We start from the raw sequence: 20,605 nt of genomic DNA, 5'->3' as shown, positions 1-20,605 counted from the left end.
ATTTTCTTGCAAAATAAGTATGTAAATTTGCATTTTGAGATATTGAAACTGCGTTGCAACATTCAGAGAAATGTGAAAAACAGTGGATAGCTAAACTCCAATCTGCACATTACTCCAAGAGATATGGATTGAGTCATTTCATAGTAAGATTGAATCCCTCAAACGTTCTTGGTACAAATTTTGGGGCAGCCATAAACTTGCTAATTATCATTAATTTGCCTACTACTGCCTCTTAAACTCATTCACACCCACCCATCTTCAATATAGGAATAATGGAAACCCACACCAAAGAACAGTTGTTGCAGTGGTGGCTAGTGGCTCTGTTTTACGTGTGGCTGTAATTTTTTTCTGGGTTTCAGTAAGGCCATGGCTAGACCAGGCCTATATCCCAGGATCATCCCTGTACATCCAAATGACACGCAGGGGATACCGGGAGCAGACAGGGACGACCCCTCCATTTGCCTGGGATAATCTTTAGGTCTAGCTAAAGCCTAAGAACCAACCAGAACTCTAAAAGTAATAACTAAGGTGCTGAGCCCATTTTGGGGATAAGGTTCAGCACCTACGACAGCTCCTTAAAGGTTTGGCTGGTTCTGACTGAAACCCAGAATGGATTCACAGCCCCACTGATTGGAGCCACCAGCCTCCACTGGGCTGTTGGGATTAGTTTTGATTGTTTAAGGCACTATACAAATGATAACTAATAGTAACATATGAGCAAGTTCATAATTATGCATGCAAAAGTGAAATTTGATCATATGTGCCAGTACAGTCTGCGTAAGGCATATATCAGCGAATTAATGTAAGGAAACGTAACAAACTTTCCTTTAGACAACCCAGGGAGATAATCTGGACATAATGAACACTGATAATAATCAAATAATTACTATCGATTTGCTTTCTAGACATCTTCATGAAGTAATTAAGGTCTATTTGGAAAAAGCTGAAACTGATTGATTGGCAGAACCTGAATCCTAAAAGCTTTCTAATTATGTTCTTTTTCTTCTAATAGTGTAAAAACATACACCACTTCGGCTTAGGGCTTGTCAGGTTAGCGGAGGACATCTATGACTTCACTTAGACAATGCACATGACCAATATAATGTTTTTGCAAACTACTGCTGAAACAGAACCACATGAGCCCTGGGTTTTTCTTTCCATGTGTGTTTGCATACACATATAATGAGAAAAATATATTGTGAATATGTCACTGTTTGTATGGGCCAAAGCCACTTTGAATAATCTTTTGGGACACTTAACTATTGTCCTAGCAGGGGTACACAACCTAAGGCTCTAGGGCCTCATTTCAAAAGCCCTCTGTGAGTGACAAGACCTTTAGCAAATATGATCTGGTCTCTTCCCTGGCAGCCAACTGCCTGAGGAGGATTGGGGTGAGCAGAGAGAGAGAGAGAAGGGATGGACCTGCCCACAGCTGTCTTTGACCCTACCCACTACCACCAGGTTGGAGAACCTCTTTCAGCCTGACAGCAGAATTCAGTTTTGGAGAACCTCTTGGGAGGCAGTGGTGAGTGCAGCCAAAGGCAAAAGGTGTGGGGCCAAGTATATTAAAAGGTACCAATCATAGAATAGTAGAGTTGGGAGGGGGCTATAAGGCCATCAAATCCAACCCCCTGCTCAGTGCAGGAATCCATGTCAAGGCATCCCTGACAGATGGTTGTTCAGCTGCATCTTGACTGCCTCTAGTGTGGGAGAGCCCACAACTTCCCTAGGCAATTGGTTCCATTGTCATACTGCTCTAACAGTCAGGAAGCTTTTCCTGGTGTTCAGACGGAATCTCGCTTCCTTGAGTCTGGTCTGATCAAGAAGAGATCCTGGCCCTCCTCTGTGTAACTTGTATCTTAAAGCTCTTACTGAGGAGAGGAATTTCAGCCTTTTGAAATGTGGGGGAAATGGCTCAAAAGCTGGAAACCAACCAATGATCACTGGTTGGGTGGGGTGGGGGGAGATTAGACCAGGGAAAGGGAGCATGGCCATATAGGAAACACCGGATGGATTGGAAGCTCCAGAGGGCAGATTTGGGCCCTGGACCTGAGGTTCTTCACCCCTGTGGCTACAAACAGATTATTCCCCCGTACGACACAAAAATGCAATATGAAAATAAAATGTAAAACAGAATTAAACGATAATAGAATAAAAGCAGGAGCAGAGAATAACATCAGTGCAACGTACTTTAAAAAAAAAGGACTAAAAATAATCTAAGATAGAAAAGATGAGACCTTTTTTATTTTCTCAGTACTTTTAACATTTTACCATCCTAGTCTTTTAGCTCACTGTTCTAAATCTGTATTTTAAATCTCTGCATTGCTGCTCAGTTTTATTCTGGTTGTACTTTTATATTGTGGTTTTATAATGTGGTTTAAGTTTTATACTTAAGTTGTGCATTGTGGTTTTAATTTTTGTGAACAACCAAAGGAGCTATGGCTATTGGGCCATATAGAAATTAAATAAATAAATAAATAGTTTTTTTCCCCCCATCTGGAGTGCAAAAGCCTTAACCTAGGTGTCAGGAGAGCCTCTTTGGGGAGGGAGTTGCCCAAACTGAAAAGACCCTGCTGGACCTCATTTCTTTACATCATTTGTGCAGAACCTCAGGTCCAGTGGCCAAATCTGACTTTCCTGTGATCCTAGTCCAGCCTTCGGCTTGCCCTGATGGCAATGCCCCCCCCTTCCCATGGTTCTACCCCTTTCTCCACCCACTGCTTTTTCCCCATTCTGAAAGGTTGAAATGCCTCTCCTAAGGCTTAGTAACTGTCAGGAAGAGCTTTAAGCGAAAATATGCTGGTGTTTTTTTTTATATTTTGGGCTCCACCCCTTTTGCTTTCGTCTTCGCCCCGCTGGAATGTGGTTGCAAGGGCTTCTTTGAACCGGGACCGGGACCTTGGGATAAAAGAGGTTCAGTACAATCAAAGGTCAAAACCATCTTCTAAACACAATTTCTATTGCACTAAACATATCAGTGTGTCTATTGCATAGCCCGATGTACCGGTCCATTTAAAATGAAGGAACCGACCAATGATGTGGCCCAAGGGTTTGTGACAATTTCATGAGTTGAAATCTCTTGAAAGCAAAGAATAAGGTTCTTTTGAAAAACACTCAGGCAGAACAGTATCCAGAATGACATGTTGTCAATGTATGAGTGTTCATGGGCGTTGACCTTGACTCTCTCAAGCAATTAAGCAAACCACATAATGGCAAATCTGCCTATCATGTAACATTGCTTGTACAATGGAAACATGATTAAATAAAGCCCTTATAGTGTTGAAACAGATTCGAGTTTTGTCCTTGCTCTGGAATATGGCTGTGGAACAGATGTCCTTCCTATAATGTCTAGCTATTCCTTCCTGTTGTTTTTCAGAGATTTATTTAATAGCAAGCATCTCGATTCATGGCTCAAGTTAAGAGTGAATTACTAGTTTTATACTAGTATGAGTGTATTGTAACGTACCAGCACTCACACCAGTAGACATGGACTGTTGAGGCCTATGTTCAAATCCCCTTCCAACTATGAAACTTACTGGGTTACTTCTAAGCTGAGCCTATCTAACAGGGTTTTTCCAGAATAAAATAGTATAAGCCCCATTTATGCCTCCCTGTATTCCATGGAAGAATGGAAAGATGCAAGGTGGTGGTGGTGGTGGTGGTAGCTTTTTTAGCTGCTTTAGATTCAGAACTGAACATAAATCCAAATATGTTAGTCTTAACTGGGTTGCAGATTAAAGCAGATGGCTTTAAATCCCATGCATTTTGTCTTTCTTGCAATACACAGGAGGTGCTACAGTTGGAGAGGCAATTGGGTGGACAGCTCCTGGAAGAACCAAAGGCTTTGCATTTTAAGGGTAGTACTCATAACCTCCGCTTATCCATTCATGATATCACCCATTCCCTCTGGAAGAGCAAACTGCTGGCTAAATACCAGGTAAGAATTGGTAGTGCTAGAAATACCCCTCAACATACTATGGAAGGATGTAGTGGAAAGGCCTGGACACATGCTTTGCATGCAGAAGGTTCTACATTTGATCCCTAGCATCTCCAGGTAGGGCTGGAAAAAATCCTGCCCGTAACCATAGAGATCTGCTGCAAGTTGGTGACCTGGTTCAGATGACATGACAGCTCACCGTGGGTTAATTAACCCTTGGGGCATTGCAGCACTTACCATCTGCCATTATGAATTTGTAAGCCCAGGCCAGGGATTGCCATGGCTTGTCATGTTGTCCAAACCCAGGCAGTGAGGGTTATTTGAGGATTAAACAATCTTCAAATGGTCTGTTTTAGGGTTATGAAAGGGTTGTTTAACCCTCAAATAGTCCACACTGGTGGGGTTTGGATGACACTACAAGCCATGGCAACTCCTGGCTGGGGCTTGCATATTCATAATGGCAGCTGGCACACACTGGAGCCCCTCTCAGATAAATTAACCCAAGATGGGTTTTCGAGTCATATGGCCCAGTGTCAAAAAATACTGGGCTTGATGGTCCAATAGTTTGACTTGGCATAAGGCACCTTCTTATGTTCCTAGTCAGCATCACATATACTTGACCAATGATATTATAAGCCAAACTTCCAGCCGACTAGGAATTTCTCGATGCTTTTACTTTTAAATGAGCTGCTCTCTTTTCATTTCTTTTTTCCTTTCCTTTCTTTATGCTCATTGTCTATTTGTGTTTGTACTTTGACTTGTTTCATCTTGGTTCGTGCCAAGAATATGAAAGGACATCTTTTTTTGTAACATGAACAATAAAAAGAAACTTTTTACCAGTGTACCAAAAATCACACTGGGAGCAATTCGAGGAAGTTTGCACACACAAATCTCCTAATCTTTTGGTCTCAAATACATCTAAGTTAGTGGCCATCACCATGTCTTGTGTTGGGGGACTTCCTTAAGTTAATTCTGCATTGGGCAAAATATATATTATTTTATTATTTATTCAGAACCTACTGCCAACCAACAGTATCTTAGTTAATAGTCATATTCATCCAGTTTTGGGGGTGTTACAGCCAATTTACCTGAAATAAGTAAGGAATCAGAGTACCCATTTTTTATTATCACTATCACTTTTTCTGCAGGAAATTCCCTTTTACCATATCTGGAGTGGCTGTCAGAGAAATTTGCATTGTACCTTCACCCTGGAAAGGTTCAGCCTGAACACGCTGGAGCTGGTGTGCAAACTCTGCATACGGCAGGTTGAAGGGGAGGGACAAATATTCCAACTCAACTGTTCAGTATCAGAGGTAAGGAGATCTCTTTGCACTGGTGACTGAGGGAGAAGATGAGGCTGTCTTCCCTACCAATATTTCTGGACAGGCTCATATGCATAATGTTTTATGAATACTGTAGCCATTAACTATGGTTCATTTCCTGAAAAGAAGGCATGGAGGACATTTATCACAAGCTCGTATAGGAAAAACAATAACGTTCTAAGGGACATTGAGGAAATCTCTCTTTCGATGCTTTTACTACCAGTCCTGAAAACTGCTACTCATGTTTTTTAAGACAGGGGTCCATTCTTCATGATTATGTTCATGTTTGAGACAAAAGAAATAATGGGGGAAATGGCTGTATACAGTATATGCAGATATGGCTTCCTAGTTCATGGGGGTTCTGACTCAGTGTGTTGCGGTTCTGGAGAAGCAACCCACGGACAGTGTAATTCTGCATCAGGACTAATGTTACAACTTTGTGTGGAAAATGCTTGTACAGAGCGATCACATGAGAGAACTAACAATCACATTTTGACAAGGCGAATGTTGGTCCATCTAAGCTGGGTGTTGTGGTTCAATTATTCTGGATGGTGTTACTCTTTCCATAAAGGATCAGGTTCACAGCTTAGCAATGCTTTTAAATCTGATCCTTTCTTTGCCCAGTCGGCATTGGTGGCATGAAGCATCTTCTGCCAGCTGCAGCTGGTTCACCAGCTGCAACCCCTCCTGGATATGCTCTGGTAACTTCCAGATTAAATCACTGCAATGTGTTGTACATGAGACTGCCCATAAACTGATGTTGACTGGAACCAGATGGGCAGAGCACTTTAATACTTAAACAGTCGCACTTGCTACCCATCTGTTTCCAAGCACAATTCATAGTGCTGGGTCCTAATGTTTTAAAGTCCTTTATTACATGGGACTAACCACTACCACGTAAAACTGCTCTAGTATTGTGATTAAAGATGTATGAGGATTTTGTTTTTGCCCACAAAACATGCAAGCATGCCCTGTTTGAAGCACGTATCCACTGAAAATATTCACAAATTGTCAAAGACATGCTCATATTCGTCTCGTTCCTGGTTCCCAGTTTGATTCCCGCAAATTTCCTAATTTGCACAAATTTCTTCAGTAGACTGAATCATCCTTGCTTTAGTCTATGTAGGAAATTTGCACAAACAATGAGATCACTAGTGCAAGTCGTGCAAATTGCTCGGCTTCGTCCATTTTCCTCTGCTGCCCCTTATGCCTGGAACGCTCTTCCAGAACATTTGAGAACTACAAGTTCAACCGCAGCTTTTAAAGCTCAGCTAAAAACTTTTCTTTTTCCTAAAGCTTTTAAAACTTGATTTTGTTCTGACTTTATACTGTTAGTTTTACCCTACCCAGTGCCTGTTTACCCTACCCTGTGCCTGTTTGCATTCTCTTCCCCTCCTTATTGTTTTATTATGATTTTATTAGAATGTAAGCCTATGCGGCAGGGTCTTGCTATTTACTGTTTTACTCTGTACAGCACCATGTACATTGATGGTGCTATATAAATAAATAAATAAATAATAATAATAATAATAATAATAATAAATTTCCTGTCCACACAGACTGAGCAGTGATCACAAGCATGAATGGGAATTGAGGCACAAACCAGTGTTCAGAGACTCCTAGCAATCTCTAACATTGCTTGTTCATCCATCCCTAATTGTGATCATCATGAGAGATCCCACTCAAGTGGCAATTGAGGAAAGGGCCTTTTTTTAGTGGTTGCCTTCCACTTAAGGAACTCATTCCCCAGAACGACACACTGGTGCTAAATCTTTTGTCATTTTGGTGACAGACAACATCCTTCTTATTTGTCAGGCTTTTTAGTCTTTTATTTGCTATTTTATTTTTATTATATTTTATCACTCTTAGCCACCCTGAGAGCTTTATCTGAACTGAAGTGCAGGATATAAATTTGTCTCAATAAACACATTGTGCTATTTACGACCCACTCCTAAATATTTCATCTGAAAGAAAATATAACTTAAAGGAATTCGCTTACTGCTAAGTAACATGGTTAGATGTACCGATGAATGGTTAGAATGAGTTAGATCCAGACTAAGTTCGCTGCACATAGGTCTCTTTGACATCAATGAGGCAAGTTAGTCATGATTAAAGTTCCATTGATTTCAACTAATTTAATCTGGCTCAAACCCAATGTAATATTTCAGAATTGGACCCAGACTAACTTACCTTCTAGAAAGACTAAGAAAAACAGTTGTGTGTAATCCTAGTCTAGTACAATCAGTGAGGGTTTTGCTTCAACAGGTTTCATTTTCATCTCTTGTAATTAAGGGCAGACCTTCTCATCCATCAGGTTGCTTCCTTTGCCTCTTCTCTCTTTCCCTTATCCTGCTGTGGGCAAGAGAGGTCACCATTCCCTCCCAGAGTTTCACCACCCTTTTTGACTTACACGCAACTTCTGTCAAAGGCCCCACTGGCATTAATAAAGAATGATCCTAGTGTCATGGTACCATAGCAACCAGTCGGCAGTTTTCATTCTGCGAGCCATATCTCTCAGCTGCACAGCTCCACCCCTGCTGGCTTTGGATGGTGTTTTTACTTTCTGAGCTCCACACGTCTGTGAAGTTCAATAACCGCACAACTCTAGTGACAACTGAGGAAACAGCATTTTGGGGATCAGGAGGAAGGGCCAGGTATTCCTCTGATAAATGCCTTCTGTTTGGTGCGTACAAGTGCCAACAGATAAAGAGGAAGGTAGATCAGACAGAGAGAGAAAATCTAAAAATGAGAAATTATTCCTCAAAGTGGGAAACAGCAGCATAAAGACTTTGTGTGAGTTGCACGACAGTGAATAATGATTTGTTTCATGATTCTGTTGCGGTCTGAGCCCTCAAAGAGAATAGATGGGAGAAATGCTGATAAGCTTTCTGTAGCAGCAGCCGACATCACAGATGAGTAAGACTGTGTAAAGTACCTGACTGGGAGGGGAATTGGTAAGCGGGAAAAGGAGGCTTCCCCAAAATTGAAGTATATAATAACAGAAATAAATAAATAAATGTATGATTATAACATTGGTCAAAAAATACATTTTTAAAACTCTTAAAATTAGTGACAGTGGCAGCATAGCTAAAATCAACTCCAGAGCTCTAGAAGGGTGAGAAGTAAAAGCTTTACACTTAGAAGAGGAGAATCTAAGCACTGACAACGTTGGAATAATTGATTGCCCAAAGACCCTGATAGAGTTGTTTTGGACTACAACTCCCATCAGCCCTAGCGAGCATGTGGTACAGCCCACCTGGGACTGTATCATTTCTCCCATGTCAAAAATAGCCTGCCCATCGAATGGAATCATGTCATATCATAGTTTTTCCTCTGATATGCTAAGTTCATATTCCCAAGGATCATATTACATGGAGAACAGAAAACATGTAAGTTCACTTCCATTTTGGAGTGCAAAAGTCCCGGGAGCAGCTGTTTCAGAACATAGCATGTGCTTTTCCTCAATGTGTGTATTGACCATATCGCAGCCGTATTATTCGCAAAGAAGAAGAAATAGAGTTAGTGGCTCAATTCAGACGACACATTAGTCAGTGCAATGTGAAAACTCCACTCAAAGGTTGAGTTCCTAAGGGGTACTCCTCATGCAACGTGGTCTAACTCCACTGTTGTGTGACTGTGGGCTACTGTGAAGTTGAGTAAAATCCATCACAACATTTGATGGTGCCTCCGCCCTCTCTCCTCTCCTTGTCCTCCTGATGGTATCCCATCAGCCATTGCTGCAAAAAACACAACCCTGTGGCTGTCCTAGAGCCACACTCGTTCCTTTCACCACTCTTGCCAGGGTACTCTGTAGCCAGTGGGAAAAGTCAACTCAATGCAACAGAAAACTCCACAGAGCCTGTCGCACAACACACAACACAATGGTTGTGCAGGAACTCTCCTCCACACAGTGTGAATATTCTGCATGGAGTGTTTTCCAAAAAAACTCTACCATTGTGTGGAGTTTTCCCGCCAGACAGCACATTTCTCAACGGTGATATAAAGACTCCACCGTGGAGTTCTAAAACCACTGTTGAGAAACGTGTTGTCTGAACTAAGCCAGTATAAAGATATTAAAGCAGACCGGTGTTTAAAGTGCAGTAAACTTATGAGTCACACAGTTTATATTAAAAAAACCACCTCTGAAAAATCGTACATCTAACAATGTACGTCTTACATTGTTAGATGTATGCATTTCTCACCATGATAGCTGGTTTTCCAGGATAGGGATGCTAGTTAATTCAAATAATATTAATTATGTTATCATTGGGGAAATTTATGTTTCAAAAAGAAATAACTAATTTTCACACAAATTCACTCATTATAAAATTGTTTCATAAATTATTGAGATCGTCCTTATCCATTGTATCCAAGCATCAAGTCCTGACACCTACTTATGAAGTTAAGTATAGTAAGCATCATTATTACTTTGTCTGAGGGACCATTCGGTGTTTTATCAGCTCAGAACAGCCACAGTGTGAGGGGTTTGAATTACAGTAATGGAGATTTCCTGGGTCACTTTTGAAGGGCCAAGAGATGACAGCTGAAAGTTACTTAAGTTACTTAATTCAACATTGTGCACCATTACAGATAACAGCTGCTTGGTTATTGGGTATAAAGTTATATATTCAACAGGGGACACCATAACATTAAAGACAGATGGTAAAACAAGTATCATAAACAATTATAACAATAAGTACTGCAATGAAGTAATCTCTAATTTAACCTAGCTAAGGAGCAGAAGAGTGGGTGTTCTCTTTAGTGAAACTCTAATATATAACAAACTTCATCTGCTTATACATAATCATGGGCTCTGGTAGCAAAGGAAAGATGAAAAATAACTTGTTTTCTTTTCTGCGCTCTGATTGTATCCATTAGAGAGGAATATGGAGAGGGGATAACACAGCTTGTAGTATATTTGCTGTTGATTACACACCAGGGGTGTGTAAAACCTCCCTTTTTATTTCTATAGAGTTTTCCACTTTGCCTCCTCGTTAATGATGTCCGTCACACACCCATGCACTCCAGCCTTGCCTCATCTCACCAACCATTTAGGCCTTTAAAATTACATTGAAAGTTGGGATGGCAGCAAAGTTCTCCTGAGCTGAACCCAGAAATGAACATCAGGTGTTCAGAATAGTCAGCTTCAAAGGAGAAGCCAGCTTCACAAGTCTCTAGTTTCTTCTCCAGCTTTGTTTACAGTCTTAGCTAGAGAAGAATTCCTGGCTTTTCCCCTGCTGGCCTTTGTCTCCACAATCTGATTTTGCCCCCATGCCTCTCAAAATGCACCCTATGAAGCATGCCAGAGCAAATCACCTTCCATAGGTCCAGTTTTAAGGGGTTGCAAGGACTTCAGCAGGAGAAGCACCCCACCCCGAAACCTGTCTGATTAAAGCTTTGATGCTATGCAAAACATTTGTCAGCCTGTGAAGCTGGTAATTTCAATCTGAGTGGGAGGAAAAAATAGGGACATTAAAAGCTCACTTCTCCTTTGAAGTAGACATTTATAAACTCTTATCTGCACTTGGCTTCCGAGAACGCACAATTCTAGTGAGTACAATGTAGCGTGTGGGAGAGGGTGCACCCAGATGTGGCATTCATCCTGCAATTGCTTTGCCTCATTCATAGAGTTTTAGGGGGTGGGAGAAGGTTTTCCAGATGATGTCAGGTGCTTCCAGACGGAGAACTCCTAGCACTACCAATCAGAAGACATTGTGCAGAGATTCCATCTTATTTTCCTTAACACATTTTCTTCAGTAATAGAAAAGATTGAAAGAGCGATAGGAAAACATGGGAGAGTTAAGAATGGAAGACAACATCATGTAGACACCCATCATTATCCACTGGTAATGCTCTCATATTTTCCTGCTGCTGTTTCTGCCTTTTTGTTTTCTCATGGAAAATTAATTAAGAAAGAAAAGACTGAATAGTTGCACAGTGCCTTTTGATTGTTAGTGCTTACTGCCATCCATATTTGTATTTATACAAACTTGGCATGCTACATTTTGTTATTATGCTGAGATCTATTTACGTCCTGGGACCTTGGCAAGTGTTTAAATGGTTTTATGCATTCTGGAGCGCAAGTTAGATCACAGATATCAAGACGGCTAGTTGAAATGGAAAGAAACTGACATTTAAAGCTGATCTCTTTTGTTTTAGTAGTTCACAGACATTTGCTTTGCTTTTCCAGTCAGCTCATATGATGCCGAAATTAATTTCTTTTCTTCTGCTGCAGATGTAAGATCCTGAAGTGATACGTTTTTTATTGTGCTCATCTACTTTAAATGTCACGCAGGGTTTTTCTTGTGTATGGTTTAATGTGTGTGTGTGCGTGTGAGTGAGTGAATATATGCTTTAACAGAGTTTTTAACAATATACTTTTGTCTCTGACAGTCTTGCAATGAATCTTTTCTTCCAAGGAGATAGGCAATGACTGGGTTCACACAACACGCTAACCCACATTCAAGGGTTGAGTGTGAGTTGTTGTTGAACAATGGGCTGTTGTATCATGGCTTATTGTGTTGTCTGAACACAGCACATTTTCTGCAAGGTGGCTTGTTAACCACACAGTGCAGCTTATTTTTCTCAAACAAGTCAGCTTGGAAACCCATGGTTTGTTGTTGAATTGTTCAAGGTGGTTAACAAGCCACAGTACCTGGCTGACAAAAGCTTTGATACTGTGCAAAGCATTTGTCATCCTGTGAAGCTGATAATTTCAATCGGAGTGGGAGAAGAATTTAGGGACTTTAATAGCTCATGTCTCCTTTAAAAGCTCGCCTCTACTACAACTCCCACACGCAATTCACCTACCACAATACCACATATCCCCTTTATTTAAAAACAATCCCTTTTCCCCATCCAACAAGCTACTTAATGCATAAAAGACTAGCACATCTCTGCAAGAACATAATACAAGTTATCCTTGCAGCAACATTTGTTAACTGCAGCTAATGTAAGACCCTTTTCGCAGAATAACAAGCTGCCATTTTTACGCATAACGGCAGCTCACTAAGAGGATGGGCAGTTGTGTGGAGCTCCTCAGGGTGTTCAGTGGCTCGCGCAGTGAGGGTTCGTGAACCCCAGTCCAGCAGGCTAACCGGGGGGAGTCCAACTCTACCCCATATCCAACGCCTGCAACATCCCTAGCAAGGACAAAGATGTTTTCAATCCCATGTCACCGTTACCAGTGTAGTGACCTTGAACTTTCTGCGCTCCCTGTGGCCATTATATAAAGCAAAAACGTCACTTCTGCTGGCCGATGGCCAGAAGGCACGAAATCCTGTTCCCAAAGCTCTCCAAGTAGTTACAGAAGACCAGCTACTCCCACACCCCTCAGCAGTGCAAGGAGAAGCTACACACGCAGTCCAGAAGGGTGGTTTGGCAGGGTGAGTAGTGCACGTGTGGTGGGAGAGCTCGGTGTGGTTAGAACTAACCATCATTATTATTATTTATTTATTTATTTATTTATTTATTTATTTATTTATATAGCACCATCAATGTACATGGTGCTGTACAGAGTAAAACAGTAAATAGCAAGACCCTGCCTCATAGGCTTACATTCTAATAAAATCATAATAAAACAATAAGGAGGGGAAGAGAATGCACCAAACAGGCACAGGGTAGGGTAAAACTAGCAGTATAAAGTCAGAACAAAATCAAGTTTTAAAAGCTTTAGGAAAAAGAAAAGTTTTTAGCTGAGCTTTAAAAGCTGCGATTGAACTTGTAGTTCTCAAATGTTCTGGAAGAGCGTTCCAGGCATAAGGGGCAGCCGAAGAAAATGGACAAAGCCAAGCAAGGGAAGTAGACCCTTGGGCAGGCGAGAAACATGGCATCAAAGGAGTGAAGAGCACGAGCGGGGCAATAGTGTGAGATGAGAGAGGAGAAATAGGAAGGAGCTAGACAGTGAAAAGCTTTGTAGGTCAACAGGAGAAGTTTATATTGGATTCTGAAGTGAATTGGAAGCCAATGAAGAGATTTCAGAAATGGAATAATTTCAATATGAGTGGGAGAAAAAAAATAGGGACATTAAAAGCTCACTTCTCCTTTGAAGTAGACATTTATAAACTCTTATCTGCACTTGGCTTCAGAGAACGTGTTTAGCCTAACATCCTTCCCCAAGTTACGTCTGAACAGGGCCACACTCAAATACTCCGTGCGGGTGAGCTTGTTGTGTGAACCCACTGTTACATATCATTTAATTCAATGGTGAATGCAGCGGGGAAATGGTGCTGTTCTCATGGGGAGGGTGGGACAAGGCAGAGGTCAGAGCATAAGTTCTGCTAATGAGTTGTTGCGTTATCTCAGACATATGTTTTGACCTCAATTGCCCCATCTGCAAATCAGGGCAATTACGCTTTGTAAATTGATTTGGAATACTACAGATGAGGCACATTGCCTGTGAGGGCAGCTTCAGTGTTATTGCGCTGCCGTGTGACAAGGATCTGTTGTTATTTACTTTTCAGTCTGCCAATATTGTTTACCTGATGGATTGAAATGTCTGTTCCGTTGTGACATTTCTTCTTGTGGAAAGAAGGTTTCTATTTTAACAGCCCCCTTCAAAATTTCTCTCTTCGGGTATTTTCATGGGTGACAACTACCTGCACAGCTCTTGCTGATTTTAAGTGAAGATGGGCAGCATCTGGGAATGTTAAATATTTAGGTCAGCATCCAGCGGTGTTATTCCACAAACTCAAATAGTGCTGGAAGAGCTCTGCTGAATCCTTCCATTTCACTAGCATTTGTACATTACACTTGCACGACTGTAGTGCACCACCAGCTGTGAAAATGCAATCCACAGCTGGTTGCACAAGTGCACTTGTGCAAATGGAACTTTAGTTGGATTCTCCTCTTATGCATAGTTTAGAACCTAGTTTCCAATAGCACAATGTCTTTGCATTCGCAGAAGGTGTTACTCCTTAGAATATCTGAGAGAGAGGCTTTTCCCACCAAAACTCTTCAATATTTTTCAGATGATGGCAGTATATATACTGCCGTATATATGATGGCTCCAGGTTTTGGGAATTATTGTCCACCACATCTGGAGGACAGCAGGTTAGGGAAGGCTGCAGAAGAGCAAGCATGAGCATCATATGGGAAATGAATGTTTATATGCAGAAGATCCCAGATTAAATCCTTATGGAGAAACTTCACCTCCACTCCCATTAGGGAGTGCCTGCTATCATATGTCCTTTCCTGTCCTCTTAGATGAGCAGCAAATGCTGTGCTTCCCGTCTTTGGTGAAGGTGATGTTGGCAAGGTTGCAGAGTATGGCCTTCTCAGTGGTGGCACCCACTCTCTTGGGTAAAGCTGAAATGTCCTTCTGATTCACCACCCATTAAGTGACCATTGACTGGCTCAGTGGATCCACTGAGGTGTCCATTCCATATTTCCCGCTGTCAAAAACTACACCCCAAACTGTTTTGTGATGGTTCAGGGGAGGGAATGCTAAATGCTGCAGCAGCTCCAGCTATGGAGGCAGCTGCTGTTGCTTCCCTTCCCCTATCCCGGACTCAAAAGCCTGTTGTGGTGGCTAGAGGTGACTTCAATCTGTTTCTCTCCCTCCCCCCCCCCACCCGTATGCCCTTCTCTTCCTCTCTCTCTTTCTCTCTGGTGAAACAAGTGATGTGATTGTTAGGGGGCAAAGGAGACATGGCAGACAGAGCTTTGCTCCACATGCTGCAGTCCACAATGCACTTCTAACTTGTGGGGTAGGATGAAAGAAAAGCACTACCTTCGGCTTCTACCGCAGAAAACACCCTTGAATCACCAGGAAATAATTTGAGGCCAAACCTATGCCCTATTTTTGGGAAGAGGCCAAAATTCCACCGCCCCCCCCCCCCATTTGGCCAAAACTATGGTTTCGGCTTCATTACAATGTTCCTTGGGAGATCCGCCTGGCTAACTCCTTATTTTCATTTTACTTGCTGGTGAAAAGTTTTGTGTTCTTAAAGGTCTTTCCTTCACGGAGACGGTTTTGTGCAATTTTGTTTAAAACATGTTGCTTTGCTTATTGTGAGTTTGCTCCAGTTTTAATGTTTTAATTTTGCATTGTTCTTTTAGGCTGTTTTATTGCCTTGTATGTCACTTTTTGGCTTGAAATGCCTGAAACAATGATAATATCATCCCTCGCCTAGCATTCACCAACCAAGCATCCTCCAGGTGCTACAACTCACAACATCCCCCAGTCAGTCTTCCAATTTGGGGAATCTCCAGTAAGGGATCTCCAGTAATCTCTTACATTTCCATGGCTAGAAAAGAATTGTATCCAAGACTTTGGACCAACCTTAACAGTAGACAAGAGCCAGCTGGGTGAATGGTCTGGCTTGGTATAAGGATCATCATACATTAATTTTATTTCATTAATTTATTTTAAAAATATTTATTTATTTATTTTTATATCCCACATTTTTTTCCTCTTGCAAGGAATCCAAGATGGCTTACATTTTATCCTTACAACAACCCTGTGAGGTAGGCTAGGCTGAGAGTCAGGTACTGACCTGAAGTGAGCTGTATCGCTGAGGGGGGGGGGAACTAAAACTCAGATCTCCTGAGTCCCAGTCAAACACTCTAACCACTACACCACACTGCCTTTCAACTTTTCTACTAAAAAATATTCAAAGTGGCTTAATGAGATTAATTATTACCATATATGTGCTTCTATAACATCCAGTGTTTACATTCTCTAGTAGACTATATTTCAGAAATCGCCCATCTATGAATAATTTTCTTTCCTCTGCTAATAATGTTGCAATCATACCCTTATCTGAAATGCAGGAACCTTCTGGCATTGATTATCCACTCATGGATCCAGCAAACACCATCACCACTATAGTAGGACCGTGTGCATTCAGTATCCCCCTCCCAATCCGACAGAAGCTTTGCAGTAGCCTAGATGCTCCTCAGACTAGAGGCCATGACTGGAGGATGCTGGCCCATAAACTAAAATTGGACAGGTAAGTGCATTGCCCCCTCGAGCTACACAACATGGCAGTTAGGAAGAAACATGGATGCAAGTGCTTGCAATGCATGGCACTATCCTTCTGGGACTTTTGATGTACAATTCCCCACTGAAATTTGCTCTTGTGCAGGCCCATTGATCTCAAAGAAACTCATGCAAGAAGTCAAGTATGGGAATAGGACTCACTAGAATCAGTCCGAGGCTAGAAGTTCATTTTCCTTTGCATTAGGCCCTGTGTCCCTTAATGCATGTTACGTAAGATCGCTTTATGGGGTTTTTTTGTGGCTTCTAGTGCACTTAGATCACACTGTTGTGCTGACAATCAGGGAGCAACGAGTAATAAAAAGGGTGTTTTGTCCTGATTCATCAATTCATGCTTACTAGTAGAGTGATGGTTAGCCCTAATGGAATTCTGGCTAAGGCAAGTTGAGCAGAATGTAATATTCGGCCACTGCAATAGCAGAAGGGGAGAAGGACCCCATATCCTTGCTAGCAAAGTAGTGCTGGGTGGCAGCAGAGGCACTACTTGTGCTGGGAGATGTTGTCCGTTCTGCAGTTGCATGCCCACACTATTCAGTCCCAGCTGTCCCCTACATCTGCTGCCTCCCAGTGATACACAGTACAGTCAGTCATCTCCCTCCCTGCACCATTGCATAACCAGCTACGGACAATGGTGTTGATGTTGTAGAGCAGGGGTGCTCATTCCTTGGCCCGGGAGCCAACTACAGCCTACCTGGGATCCCACTACAGCCCTCCAGGGTCGTCGTCGTCCCCCCTATGACCTATTGTCTGGTGCTTTGCTGGCTTTTGCATGGCTTTTCCCCCATTCAGAACAATTGAAATGCCTCTCCTAAGGCTTTGTTACTGGCGGGAAGTGCTTGAAATTAAACTATGGTGGTATTTTTGGTAGCTTTCGCCCTTCTCCAAAAGCTTTCCCAAAACTGAATTCAATACTTGTGCTGAAAGAGACCGAACACCTGTGTTGCATGGGGATAGAATTGGGTGAATGGAAACCATTTGTAACCAATCGGCATTGTCTCCTTGCAGGTACCTCAATTACTTTGCCACAAAATCAAGCCCCACTGGTGTTATCTTAGACCTTTGGGAAGCCCAGAATTTCCCCGATGGGAACCTGAGCTTGTTGGCCACAGTCCTGGAAGAGATGGGAAGACACGAGACGGTCGTTTCATTGGCAGCGGAAGGGAAGTACTGAGACGACCTTAGAATGAAGAAAGAAGGAATGTTAACCATGTCAGCTGTGACTTACTCAAACCGAGCACCCCAGACCAATGCGTTTCATAACCAGAGGCATTCCAGAGGGAAAAAGACACAAAATCCTGACTTTTCACATGCATTCTCCTTGTACATTATCACAGGATTTGAAAGAAATCATGCAAACTTGTTACCTTGATAACATAGTTCAAATCTAACATTCCTCTCAGCTTGGCTGTACACTGCTTGGTACAGGATTTTACAGTTTCCTAGGAAACGCTTTTTATTGCTATCCAGATATATGGATAAACTTTCTTAACAATCCCAGTTTCTATGAACGTTGTTTACATCAAATCCTGGGCAGCGGGATGGAAATGACTGTCCATGGCTCTTTTTTTATATATTTCTTCTTCTTTTGTTGAAAGCCATTCTAGGCCAAGCCGTGGACAAAGCAGGGTTGGGGCTATTTTCAGATAAATCTGTTCCCAACATCCATTTCAGACCCATTTCATGGTTGCAGATCTGTCCAGCAGATGTCTTAAAATAATCCTCCCACCACCAGACTGTTTTCTAGATTGAGTTGTTAAGCCAGAGTTTTAAACTCGTGTATCTGGCAAGGAGATAATGTGGATTCTGAGCAGGAGCCTTTGCCTACCTTTCCCAGGGATGCCTGTGTGCTTTGGCGGCTTAACTGCAGGGATTTTGTTTTCCAGCTCACAACATATCATGCCTCCATCATCAAAAGGTGTGTGTGTGTGTGATATGCAATTTGGCGTGGTTTGGGGGCAGAGGTGAACCCTACAAAAAGAAAAAAAGAAAAAGAATTTGCTTTTATGATTATTTCCTGAATAGTATTTAGTGCAAGGAATATTATATATCTTATTATTAGTATTATTTTTGCTTACCAAATTTATCTGCAGCATTAATCATTTGAGCAATGGCAGCAACCACCATGGAACCAGTTTATGGCTGCCAAGGGTCTTCTAATCTTTTCTAATGGGAGATTTCTCCCTCTTTCTGATCCCCTTAACACCATTTCTGGGGTTTCCCTTAAAACCCATTCCAATGAGCCATTGAATGGGTTGCTATTAAGCAACAAATCTTTCTCATGACAAGCTTGCCTTTATGGATGGATAATAACGCATTCATGTCGCTAAGACAGCTCAGTCTGTGTTGATCATTTCACACAAGCAAGTTTTTTTTTTCACGTGGAAAGAAAAACACTACAAGTCCCTTATTCATTTAGAGAAGTTCTTTTGTTGGCTTCCCTTTCTGTTTTCCGTAAGCCATCAAAGCTTCTTGCAAATCAATAGGGCCTGGATTTGCCATCTCTCAGTGACAACTAACAGCCTGATCCTATGCATATCACTAGATTGATAGTAGCTGGTTGTATACTGTTGTTCTTTTAGAGAAGGGGTCCCTCCAGATAATGGTCTTGAGCCAAAAATGCTTATGTATTAAAAAGCCAATGGCCTACTTTCAAAAAGTGTTCTGCCTACAGTCAGTTCAGACCTCTGGCAAGAGGGATCATCCCCTTCCCTGGGGTGGCAGAAAGAGAAAAAGAAAAGGGGTGACCCAGACACGTTTGGCTCTACCACTGCCCACCACACCACTGGCTTCAGTCCTGTCTACCACCAACCTGCGGCCCTCAACAGTTTACTTGTGAGGCAATGCAGCCCTCAACAGAAAAGGGTTTCTCACCCCTGCTGTACTTCTTCCTCAAAATCATTTGTCTTATAAACCCATTTCAATCACCCTGTGCACATTTGGGTTTTAATTCCATGTCTCCTCAGAGGTGCTTTGAAACAGTAGGCCATCTGATGTTGGTGGCCTCTTGACAGATGAAATTGATGAGTGTTCAGTTGTGGCTCATGTGCAATTTTATTTTCTTGGTACTTAGTAAGTTCTTCTTTGCATGACTCATCATCATCATCATCATCAACAACAACAACAACAACAGGACATCCCAATTTGGCTTTTGTTTCCTGCTTTCCCTGCCTCTCCCCTTGTTCAAAGAGCTCTCTTGCCATCCCCCACTTGCCTGAGGCCTCCAGTGTGTGTGTGTGTGTGTGTGTGTGTGTGTATTCATCTTCACTATGCATTCTTCAGCAGGAATTCATTTCTTTGAAGGTTCTCAAGTCTGCATTTCCAAAGGAAACTGTGAAAATGCCATTGGTTAACACAGAAGGCGAATTTTGTCTGACCTTTTCCCCATTTTGACATTTCAACAGGCATTTATTTTCCACCCAGTGGCTGTGTTTTTATTAAACACAGAGCAGCGTTCATAAAGCATTCTGTGTTCAGAAAGTAGTTGGCCTTCAGCCTTTGAACAGTCAAAAGTAAGGGATAGGCTTTGACTGGGCATAAGATCTTCCCCCGCCCCCCAAATGTGGTCAGGGTTTGGTCTGAAATGCACTACTTGGGCTTTGCAAGTGGCTGCCTAAGACCAAATTATCCTTTGTATTCTGCAACAGCCTCTGTTTGGCTCTTCAAAAAGGTACAGCAATCACTGGAGTCAAATGTCCTTTTATCATTGCTCTCCTTTTCCATCTTCTGTAAATTTCATTTTGAATTCAGGACAATTCTAATAGACCTGAAGAACGTTTTCTGTGATATGTGGTCTCCAGAGTCTCTAGCAAGCCCAGCCCTCTCACTGACCCCATAGTAACCGGATAGATCCTGATCATGACCAAAGCATTCCCACTGTGGTTTCCCCAAGGAAAGCCTTATTGGGGAGCATCCTCAGGGCAGCCAATGTCTTGTCTTTAATTGGGTCATAAATGAGAAAACTCTGTCTAGGGATATACTAAACTTCTAGTGTCTTTCCATATCACAACAATTCTAATGGGTTGGTTTTTTAAAAAAAGTTTGTTAATGACTATAATCCAATAGTCTTTTTAATAATAATTAAAAAAAACTGCTGTCACTTCTTATCCACTTCTAAACCTCATAATAGAATAGAAAATGACAAATTTTCAGTTGTAATAACACTTAAATAATAAAGCAAACACTGCACTCAGCACAGGTCCCAGTTCTTTCTCATAGTCCCCACTTATACCCATTATCCTACCAGTAGCACTGAGACCCTGTTATCCCAGGGCATGTCTAGACCAGTCATTATCCCGGGATCATCCCTATGCATCCATATGATGCACAGAGGATTCTGGGGGCAGAGAA

The 20,605-nt window shown here is 41.9% G+C and overlaps 1 protein-coding gene across 2 annotated transcripts in view; it reads left to right on the top strand.

Moving 5' to 3' along the window:
• UNC5C (unc-5 netrin receptor C) overlaps nt 1-18,625 on the top strand; it is a 382,711-nt gene extending 364,086 nt beyond the window's left edge. For both annotated transcript variants that reach the window (XM_063136050.1, XM_063136049.1), the window contains 4 exons: nt 3,788-3,937; nt 5,086-5,250; nt 16,033-16,211; nt 17,264-18,625. In XM_063136050.1, the coding sequence (XP_062992120.1) occupies nt 3,788-3,937; nt 5,086-5,250; nt 16,033-16,211; nt 17,264-17,429 (660 nt within the window). In that variant the 3' untranslated portion in view covers nt 17,430-18,625. The remainder of the gene's footprint in view (nt 1-3,787; nt 3,938-5,085; nt 5,251-16,032; nt 16,212-17,263) is intronic.
• The last annotated feature ends 1,980 nt before the right edge of the window (nt 18,626-20,605 follow it).

Source organism: Elgaria multicarinata, chromosome 10 (assembly GCF_023053635.1).
Source record: "Elgaria multicarinata webbii isolate HBS135686 ecotype San Diego chromosome 10, rElgMul1.1.pri, whole genome shotgun sequence".
Taxonomy (NCBI): domain Eukaryota; kingdom Metazoa; phylum Chordata; class Lepidosauria; order Squamata; family Anguidae; genus Elgaria; species Elgaria multicarinata.
This window is presented reverse-complemented; position numbering and strand designations above follow the sequence as displayed.